The 11,088-nt window shown below is 39.0% G+C and overlaps 1 protein-coding gene across 1 annotated transcript; it reads left to right on the forward strand.

Moving 5' to 3' along the window:
• The first annotated feature begins 760 nt into the window (after positions 1-760).
• Positions 761-9,789, forward strand: LOC309707333 (uncharacterized protein). The gene is made up of 7 exons (XM_082534641.1): positions 761-841; positions 921-1,259; positions 2,153-2,485; positions 2,806-2,925; positions 3,480-3,824; positions 6,808-7,125; positions 8,840-9,789. The coding sequence occupies exons 1-7, from the start codon at positions 778-780 to the stop codon at positions 9,172-9,174; spliced, it is 1,854 nt and encodes a 617-aa protein (XP_082390767.1). The 5' UTR covers positions 761-777; the 3' UTR covers positions 9,175-9,789.
• The last annotated feature ends 1,299 nt before the right edge of the window (positions 9,790-11,088 follow it).

The raw sequence follows: 11,088 nt of genomic DNA on the forward strand, positions 1-11,088 counted from the left end.
ATCAAGTAGTTTGTGTTCCATGAAAAATGGAACCGGTAAACTGAATTTATGAACACACACACAAGTGGATCAATTTAGTATTAAGAACTTTATAAAACTACTGCATTCCTTTTGACATGAGCACTGATAAGCTGAAGCAGTCATGCAGGATTTTAAAGACGGCAGAAATGAGTGTTTCCTCAATCACGGAGAAGGTTACTTGTAGAGAACAGTCAGCTATTCAAGTGTCAGTTTTAATTATATAGCAGCAAATTCCAACAACGGTTGCCTCAAGGAGCTTTATATTGTAAGGTAAAGACCTTACAGCAATACAGTGAACATGTTGGATGCAGAACAAACTTTGGAATAGAAATTACCAGAAATTTTCACGAGTACCAATTTGTAATGGTTAGACCAAACCAGAACTTACTGGTGACGACATACGTACAGGGTTTTGGGTTTAAATTTCATGGTTGGCTGGAGCCTTTGTGGATAGTGTTTGCAGATTCTCCTTGTGCCTCTTTGGTTTTCTTCTGCAGTTAAAATTCTGAGTCTGAATGGCACTAGAAGTCAGGTAGGCAGGTCAAAGTCCAAGAGGAGGTGCACTATGACTGATAAGCAGACACTTAAGGTGAATGTTTAGCCACCACAACCATGCTTAATAACACAGGATTTGTAACGCACCACGTGATCTTCAGTTAGCTGTGTTTGAATTGTGCGAACACACCCAAGTAAAAACGAATGTGTCACATGTTGCTTTCATTTTTAATTTACAGTGACGGTAACATCTGAGACCCCATGGATCAGCAGCGTATTACAAACATGACGATTAAACTCATGGTTCTTGCCTTGTACTGTAAAGGTGAGTGTTTGTCAGCGTTCCGGCTTGTAAATGACAGCTCTGTCCTTTTCGTTCTCAAAGTCTACATGACTCCTTCCAGGTTCCTTGGCTGAGATCACCAGAGAGCTCAGTGTCTTAGTGGGCAATGAGGTAACGCTCAGCTGCATGTTCGACACACCGCATAAGCTAGTGGAGTGGAGTGCTCTTAGTATTGAATGGAACATGGCGGACAAACACGCAAAGAAGAGCATGGTGTACACGCTGGAAGATGGAAGAGCTCATGTGTACAAAGAAGGCTCTGTGGTGAATGAAACGTGCCTGCGTCAGAGTGATGCGTCGCTGCAGCTTCATAATGTCACTGTAGGAGATGAAGGACTGTACACCTGCAGAGTCATCAACCCTCTGATCTACACAGAGTCCACTGCTCTGAAAGTGCTCGGTACGCCTGAGAGTTATATGGGCCAAGAAAGCCACAGTGTTTATCTAGCTTAATAATACAAAAAAGGAGGAACTTTAATGTGAAGTTGCAGGTAATTTAAAAATTGACATTTCAGATGTCAGCGAGCTTCACCAAACAGACAAGCTGCAGGTTATTTTTTGTTTAAGACATCACACTGTATGAAATTTATGCATGCATGAATTTATTCTCAAAGTTTAAACAAGGTGACCCTGTGGAACAGGCTGAACTATAAAAAGGTAGTATTCTCATAAGATTTACAGTAATATATATATATATATATATGTGTGTGTGCACAAACAGTTGCCTGCAAACCTAAATGAACTGTCTCAAAGTTGTAAAAATTCCAGCGTGCAGCTTATCAGCAGCACGGTATGGAGATCTGCCAGTTGTGTTTGCTGCTGGAAGATCCCACTAGTGCTCTACAGAGCTTCCATGTTAAGCTTTGATAAATGAAAATAACAAACTTGGGCTGTACTGAATCCTGTACAGTGGTCATTCGTTACATAAGCGATGGATGGGTGCAGCTAAAGGTGGTTTTGCATCTTGGCTTAGTTTTTGTTAAATAAATAATGGCGTAACATGCCATGTTAATCTGTGATTGTCTTTACTGGATATTTTTATTATGCCTATAAAACCTTTGCATTGAACGAGGGTGTACTTTCTTTTTAAGAAAATTACCCAACTGCTCACTTGATTAATAATAAATGTGTTACTGAGGACTTTATGGTCTTCATAGCTTCAAGACCAAGATGCACAAAACAATTAGTGACATTATATCCATTTTTGTGCAAATTGTCGAATTCAAGCACAATCATTTTAAATAATTTTAATGATAACAATGTAATATCTGTTTCTGAACCGTACACCTTCAGCTCTGCCTTCAGTGTTGCTCCCAGAAAAGGCAACAGTGAGAGAAGGACAGGAGAAAACCATACAGTGTGATGTAACAGGTTTCTACCCAGAGAAAGTGGCTGTGACGTGGCTGATCCAAAATGGCACCCAGACCATCCATGCAGGGTTGGGCCAACTGTCCCGTGTATGCAATGAGCTGGCTGTACACAATCCAGATGGCACCTACAGCATTCGTAGTGGCATCACGCTGCACTCCTCAGTTCTAAGGGGTGGAGAAATACATGTCATCTGCCAAGTTGAGCACCAGACCTACAATGGTCTGTACAACCGATCTGTAACACTGGCTGTTCAAGGTGGGATTTTATTCATTTATTCTTTGGATCGCTTGATTTCATAGATACATAGTGGTATACTGTAGCGCAGGTAATCAGAAGATTGATAGTTTGATCCCTGGCTGCTCCAGTCTGCATGGCAAAGTATCCTTGGACAAGAACCAAAAGTTGCTCATTGGCGTATGAGTGCGTGTGAATGTTAGACAGGAAGCACAAAAAAGCAAAGTACAAAGCAAAAGCGCCTGTAGTTCACTTGAGTTTTCCAGTAGAGAAGAAAAGCACCATATAAGAACCATTCCATTTAATATTTACTATGTTACTTTCATGTGCTTTTCCTTCAGCTCCATCAGAGCCGCTTCACAGTACAGCCACTGTGATAGCTGTTACAAGTGCAATAACTTTGCTACTGGTCACCTGTGTTACTGGAGGATCTTTATATCTCTACAGATATTTTTACAAAGGTATGTATCAACACAAGCACATTTCTTTTGTTAAATTTTGATAATTTGCTTTGCTTGGTCTGAATGCGATAATGTCAGATGTTCACATTAAAGATGTCTACAGATTTAACAAATTTGGCAACTATGTGTAAATTAAGGGAAAAACTACAGCTTAAGTTGTAAGCCTAATCTTAAAAGTAGAGAGGGTGTTCTTTCCCAAATCCAAACTGGAAGCTGGTTTCACAGAAGAGAGGCCTGAAAGCCTCCTGTTCTACCCCTCCCATTCTACTTTCAAATACTTTAGGAACCACAAGTAAGCCCGCAGTCTGAAAGTGAATTACTTTGTTGGGGTGATACGATACTATGAAGCCTTTAAGATAAAACAGAGCCTGATTATTCAAGACCTTCTATCTGATGAGAAGGATTTTAAATTCAATTCTGTATTTAGGGAGCCTTTTTTATCCCTTTATTACCATCCCTTTAAAGTTTTACCTAGATATCATAAAGTTTGTTTGATTTTGAAAAAGTTTGATTTCATTAAAATGAAAAGAAAATGCTGCTATTTCTCTTCACAGTTCCATTTAATGTTTCGGAAATCAGTCAGCCCAACATCATATACGCTCAGGTACCCACAGAACTGAAGTGCACCATTCAGGGAGCCACAAGGTGGGAGCTCAAAGTGAAATGGTTTAAACAAAGAACCAGTCCAGACTCAGTGATTCAGTCAGAGTCAGGTTCTTCAGATTCCCTGCTGGAGACTGAGGATCTCAGCGAACGGGCTAGTCTGCAGTCAGATGGCAAAAATCACACATCTCTCCTGCCTGTATTTCTGACTGTTACTGAAGACCAAACCAAATACCAGTGTGTAGTGTGGTGCAAGGACAGGAGCTTCAGAAGGGAGACCACAGTCAAGGTTAAAGGTGAGTAGTTTTGGCTTTGGGAGCAGATTATCAGACAGGGCACTCTGAGAATTCAGCTCAGTGGGGAAATCCTCAGCCCGGTTTCATAAGAAAACATGTTCATGTGCACACAAACTGTTACGTTTTATGTGAGTGTGAGCATGGATTTGTAATTAAAGTTCTTTTAGGGAGGATATTTCATGACAGAAGCATGATGTTTCAGAGAAACACAAAGTATCACACTGAGAAAAGAAAGCTATTCTTCCCAAACCACAATCTTTTTCTAATTATAAGTTTTTAATCCCTAACCTCAAACAAGCTGTTTGAAAATCTGTGATGTGTATGACTTGAAATTGTCGTACACAGCACAGTGGCAAAAGTTTTTAACTCCGCCCCCAATTCCTCTTATCACTAAAATGCAACCTTTAAAAGTGGGAAATATTCAATATGTGCAAATGGACATGAACTGGTACAGAAAAAAAACTATAAAATTTGTTTCCAGGAACAAATAACAATAGATTAAAGATTAAATATTACAACTATTTCGAGAAATGTCATGAGACTGTGTTGGAATCCCATAATGCCATGCATCCTAACTAAAAGTTTAACTGGAGAAACACGTGACCCAATCCACGTGTACCAGTAAGTGCAGTAGGCATATTTAATCCTATTTATAGAAAAGAAGTAATGATTGTGTTGAAATTCTATTTATCTATATTACATTATATAATTAAGTTCTGTACCATAATTTATATACATATAGTATATATAGCTATATACCAGACTAGGAGGCACAGTGGCTTGGTTCAAATGCATTGGCTGTGGCCTCTGTAGAGTTTGCATGTTCTCTATACATGTGCTGGGTTTTCTCCAGGTTCTCTGGCTTCTTCCCACAGTCCCACATGTCCCCAAAGACATGCAGTTATTGGGGTTAGTTGGTGAATCTAAACTGCCCATAGGCGTGAATGTGAGTATAAATGTTTGTCTGTCTCTCTGTGTTAGCCAGAGACAAATGAAATGAAATAGGAAGTTTGCCAGATTTTGGGAAAATAAACACATGATCCTATTTTAAGTGGTGTCTACATATAAGGCGACATAATCGCACCAAACATCTTTGATTCATATATCCGATGACATCATTCCAAAAGTCCTCATCTTTGGCTTTTACTTCCCATGAGGTTAATGAAAGATTCAACGATAAAATTTATGCTAGATCTTCTTGTCACAACCCCAAAGGGGATTTGTAAGAAAGCACTAAATGTTTGTGTTACTGGAAACTTCTGGGTTTTTTTTGTTTTGTTGTATTTAAATTAAACAATCTCATTTGGGGCTGCATGTCTTGCCAATCCTGAAAAAAACTACTTTCATTGTTATTTAACGACAATCATTTACAGTTTGGTCCAGATATATTAGAACACTAACACAAGTTTTGTTTTTTTACCTGTTTACTGTAGTTTGACAATGGACATTGAACATTATGTGTATCTCCAAAGGTTGATTCTGTTCATCTGGACGTAGCGTTTTGTGGGAGAAACGTTAAGATTAAGGAACTGACCTCCCAGCCCATTGTTCCTTCAGTGGGCTGGTTTCAGTCATTATGCAAATGTACTGTTTATAAGATTGGAAACCTGCAGTCAGCTGAGACTGAAGAAGTCACCTGGATGAGTGATGAAACGTTTCTCCCACAAAATGCTACGTCCAGATGAACAGAATCAACTTTTGGAGATTTACTTTCCTGGATGATTGAGCATGCATCAAAACAAAAGTAATTGGACAGTTCACTCAAAGTGCTACTTCACAGGCAGGTGTGGGCAATTCCTTTGTTATGTCATTATCAATTAAGTAGATAAAAGGCCAGGAGTTGATTTAAGGTTTGGTGCTTGCATTTGGAAGATTTTGCTGTGAACAGAAAACAGGTGGCCAGCTCCATGCCGTTGAAAAGAAGCCATCCTGAAGCTGAGAAAACAGAAAAAACCCACTCCTAATATTGGTACAATAAATTGTACAGTTTGGTACATCCTGAGAAAGAAAGAAGCACTTGTGAACAGTGGTGGATGATTGCAGAATTATTTCCATGGCGATGAGAAACCCCTTCACAATAGCAATTAAGTAAACAACACTCTCCAGGGGGGAAGCATACCACATCATCTGTAAAACACAGCAGAGGCAGTGTGCATGGCTGTTAGTGGCACTGGGACACTAGTGTTTACTGATGATGTGACAGAGGATAGAAGCAGCCGAATGAATTCTGAGGTGTTCAGGGACATACTGTCTGCTTAAATCCAGCTAAATGGAGTCAAATTGATTGGGCAGTGTTTCATAATATGGATTTACAATGACCCAAACAAACAGCCAAATCAACTCAGGAGTTTATTAAAGCAAAGAAGTGGAATATTCTTGAATGGCCAAGTCACCTGATCTTAGCCCAACAGAGCATTTCACTTGCTGAAGACTAAACTTCAGACACAAAGGCTCACAAACAGACAGCAACTGAAAGCCGCTGCAGTAACAGCCTTAAAGCATTAAAAAGGACGAAGCCCAACATCTGAGTTCATACATGAGTTCAAGACTTCAGGCTGTCATTGCCAGCAAAGGGTTTTCATACAAGTGTTAGAAATGAACATTTTATTTTCAGTTATTCAATCTGTCCTGTTGCTTTTGAGCATCTGTAATTAAGGGATTGTTTCCAGATTGCTTTGGTTCCTCACATTTTATTTTTATCTTTTTGTTCAACCCACTGAATTAAAGCTGCAGGTCTGCACTTTAACTCCATCTGAGTGGTTTCATTTCAAATCCGTTGCAGTAATGTACAGAACCACAATTAGAAAAAAGTTGTCCGTGTCCAAATATTTATGGACCTAACTGTATTTGTGGTATGACACAATCTTAGCTTTTTCTACCATTAGCATGTTTGACTACATAATTTAATTATAAAATTATGCCTGTTGACTGACTTCATTTTCTTCTCATGTACTCTCCTCCCACCACACACACATACTTCCAGTGGAACCATCTTTTCTTAAGATCTCCAGCATTCCTCAGATCCCAAAGGTGGAGAGGCTGCTGGTTCTCTGCTGTCGCGTGGAGAACTTTTACCCCCAGGACATCGACCTGGAATGGTACAGGAATGATGGGGAGAAGGTCCACCTCGTCACTCACTTTGGCCCCTTCTCTGACCAGAGCCGCCTCTACAATGTGTGGAGTAAGATCGAGCTCATCATGGCCATAGAGGATGAGAGGGCCATGTACACTTGCCGTGTTTACCACTCCAGCTTCCAAGCTCCGGGGTACAAGGATGTCTTTTACCACATCAACACTCAAGGTAGCAGCTTCAAATGTTTTAGATTAGATGAGATTAGATGAAACTTTATTAATCCCTCGGGTGGGTTCCTCCAGGAAATTCAGTTTCAGGGACAAAGGAGTTTTTAAGTCTGTTGGTTCTTGACTTTGGGAGAAGCAACCTGTCGCTGAACAGGCTCCTCTGGTTATTTATGACCGTGTGCAGAGGATGCCCAGCATTGTCCGTAATGTCCAGCAGTTTCTTTAATGTCCTTTTCTCTGCCACTGTCACCAGAGTGTCCAGCTTCATGCCGACCACAGAGCTAGCCTTCCTGATCAGTTTTTCCAGCCTGGATGAGTCCTTCTTTACTGTGCTGCTCCCCCAGCACACCACAGCATAGAAAAGTACTCCAGCAAACACCAGCTGGTAAAACATCCTCAGGAGCTTCCTGGAGATGTTAAAAGACCTCAGCCTCTCTGATTAGATTAGCTGGTTAAGAAAATGTCCTGGTGATGATGTAGTATGCAAAGGTCTTGAGACACCCCCTCATTTCTTTATATCTTGCTAGGAAATGGGACCTAGATGCAGTGATTTATGAAACATGCAGACATAAATGGAAATATGTCTACAGTAAAAATACCACCATGCATAGCTCCCGATAGTTTTCCATGGTCATAATTCTATCAATTTTGACAACATCCCAAACACCACTAGTAGCCCCAAACATGACAGTCTCCACAATGTTTACAAATTTATTTCTCAAGGACATGATACTAATCCTATAGATAGTTTTAAGGCCTCCCACTTTTTCTTTTGTCCTCTTTCGTGTTTTGTAGTTTCCTCAAAGTTTTTAAGGACACGCTGAACCTTTCTGCTAAGATATGACAGCTAATGGAAATTTTTGTTGGTGTAAAAAGACTATAACTGTGTTATAGATTCAAAATTGAACTATAGAAATTGGAATAAATCAGGTGTGTGTGTCACAGGCTGAAAACGGTGCCTAAAGATACAATTTGTAATTGGTTTGTTGCTAAGTTTTCTGTTATATGTTCACACAGCACTGGTCAGAGATCAGTCTGAAAATGGTCAGAGGCATATAAGAGGTCCCTTTCTGGCATTAAATTGATTGCAATTTATGGTAAATCACAACCTGACCTTCAGAGTCAAAGGTAGCAGAGACCATGATGCTCTGGGAAGATAGACTAGTCAGTGTTAAAAAGGACTACTTTTCTATCAGCTATGATGACAGGTTTATGTTTCTTTTTGATGTGTTAAAAGAAACTGGAGTCAAATTCCCAAATGTCAGAAAATAAAACAAAGTGACTAAACTAGCTTTAGCTACTGATGATCTGTGAAACTGTACACTCATTGGCTAACAACTTGTCCTCCTCATCACATCTGGGGTTTTACAACCAGGATGGTGATGACAGAAGCTTTAAAATGGTACTTTAGAAAGTAGCGGGTCATGGTATCTTTTTTGTTGTCTATGCCTCACTATCCTAAATCTACTTACTATCCTAAATTTCAACCACATCTTATAGTTTTTTGGGTTTTTTTGTTACCAGTAGGATACTTTAGACTTGTAATTAGCAATTTAATTATTTAAAATTTTACTTTGAATTACTACTTTATTTCCATTCCACAGTTTGCATTTTCTTTCTCATTGAAAATTATACAAACAAGAGTTATTCAAAATGATCCTTCAATATCAATATATCCATAATGCTTTACTACATGTGTTGCTTTGTTCAAACAGGAACCCCCCCTGATGTGATGTTCATCAACCACGAACCTCAGTGTCCTAAAGTGAATGAAGAGTGTACTTTGCACCTGCACATAAAAGACTTTTGTCCTGAGGAGGTGTTGGTGACATGGACTAAAGATGGAGACAAGGTTGTCTCTGGTGTCTTTAATACTCCCCCCAGCCTGAACGTCAACGGCCTGTACTCCATGTTCAGTTTCCTCAAACTCAATCCCACCAAGAATTACCAAGGCTGCACATTCAAATGCCAGGTGGTTCATAGTGCTCAGAAGGAGCCTGAGGAAAGGCTCTTCATATTTCCAAAACTCTGCCTGACAGACAGCTGTTGATGTCTAAACCTACTTTGGACCATTTCACATCTGGGGAGTAAATAATTTTAGTTTTAATTCTGCAGTTCTGCTGACTACAAAACTGTAAAACAGAAAACAAAAAAAATTGAAATGCTTTAGTTTGATATCTGCAAATTTTATCCTGCCTGAATATCACTTTAGGTTAAACAGGCTGGGTTATCCACATTTAAGACTGCTATAAACCTTTTCTGACAATCTTAAAGACCACGTGATGCCCTCTGGATAATACAATAGCCATTTCATTATTATTTTTTGTTTTTATCACACACAATATTGTATTTCATATAGTTAACAGTGTCAGTTAACTATTAAGCCATTAAACTAACTCTTCTAAGGTGATGCTAGGCGCTCTACCTTCTAAGCTACCTGCAGAGTTAGTGCAGTCAGTGCACACGCTGCTTTGAATTTACTCTAAGTTTTGAGTAACCTTGGTTTCATTGCTATATGTTCCTATATGTATTCTAATTGCTGCATATTTTTTTGTTCTATTTTTTTGTGCAGAACATTTTTATTTGTATAGCAAACTGTAGTTTGTAGTTGCAAACAATTTCAAGTTTTGTTACAAAGATTGTTGAGAGAGGGACAATTGTTTTGTTGTTGTTTTCTATTAACAGAATTAAATGTTGAAACACAAGTAAGTGTGTTCTAATTCCTTAAAAATTATTATTTTAATTTCAATTTATAATTTGTGTATTCCAGTTACAGTGTCACAATGTCATTTTAATTAAGTGAAAATTTACATGATGTGATAAAGCAGGGGTAATCAATTACAAACCCAACAGGTCCGGTTACTAAGATTTCTTTCACAACAAGGTCCAGATCTCAAGTCTTTTTCATCCCATGGATTAGGGTTAAATCGAAACCATATATTTCCCTTTCATTATAGTAATATTTAAGTTTTTGTTCAAATTAGGACACATGAGTAACAGAGTGAACTTCAGGCCTTACTTGCAAATAATAAAAATATTCTTTTTCAATTTTAAAATTTCTATTTTCTGAATCAACTTTTTTCACCTTCAGTTGTCTGCTCCTCTCTATTTTGTGTCTGCAGTAAGCTAGGGTTTGATTGGCTTACCTAACTACGTAAACAGTAGGCGATTACTGTAGGGACTGGTTTACCTGCGACCATTGTTTTATGGTGTACTGATAAAACAGTGCTCTGGGTTTATGCATTACGGGCAAATTTTTCTGTCACTGATTATTGGTCTGGACAGAACGAGCACTTCGTCTGGATCTGGACCAAGCTCTGCCATTTGGTGATATATGTGATAAAGCAACCCAACATTAAAAAAAAAGATTTTTTTTTTTTAAAGGCGAAAATGTAGTAATGCTTTATTGAAGCAGTTTTATGTCATTATTATACTGCTGGCAAAGTAAAGCTAGTATTTTGCTGATTTCTTTTGTTTCGAGGTTCATAGCCATTTGATTTTATAAATTATTGGTTCAAAACAATTCTACTAAATCTACCAGGTTGGCTTTGTCAGTTTTATTTACCTTCTACCGTGAAATAACAGTACAAATAGAAGGCAACATTGCAGACATCAAGGGCAGCTAAAAGTCCCTGGGAATCCCACAGGCAAATGGCAACCACGAAGAAGCTGCTAGGAAAGTTGCAACCACGAAGTACCTGCAGAGGGTCAGGCAAGTCCTGAGGAGTCAGCTGAACGGTAAGAACAAGATCCGGGTTATCAACACCTACGCCCTGCCCGTGATCAGGTAAGGTAAAGCAGGGAAATGCCCTGTAACTTACTTTAAAACGAAATATGTTCCCTAAAACGGTGGACAGAGCTACAGACCCATGACACCCTGTGCAGTTAATAAAAGGACAGGTAATGTTCGTCGCTCACACAGTACACTCATTTGTTTCAGTTCATCAGTTGCCACAAGACAGCT

Source organism: Aulonocara stuartgranti, assembly GCF_965226115.1.
Source record: "Aulonocara stuartgranti genome assembly, chromosome: 5".
NCBI lineage: Eukaryota > Metazoa > Chordata > Actinopteri > Cichliformes > Cichlidae > Aulonocara > Aulonocara stuartgranti.

Coding starts and splice junctions, on each gene's coding strand:
- LOC309707333 (XM_082534641.1), top strand. CDS start 778: ATGGATCAGCAGCGTATTACAAACATGACGATTAAACTCATGGTTCTT. Junction 2,486..2,805: donor TGTAACACTGGCTGTTCAAG/GTGGGATTTTAT, acceptor CTTTTCCTTCAG/CTCCATCAGAGCCGCTTCAC. Junction 7,126..8,839: donor TTACCACATCAACACTCAAG/GTAGCAGCTTCA, acceptor TTGTTCAAACAG/GAACCCCCCCTGATGTGATG.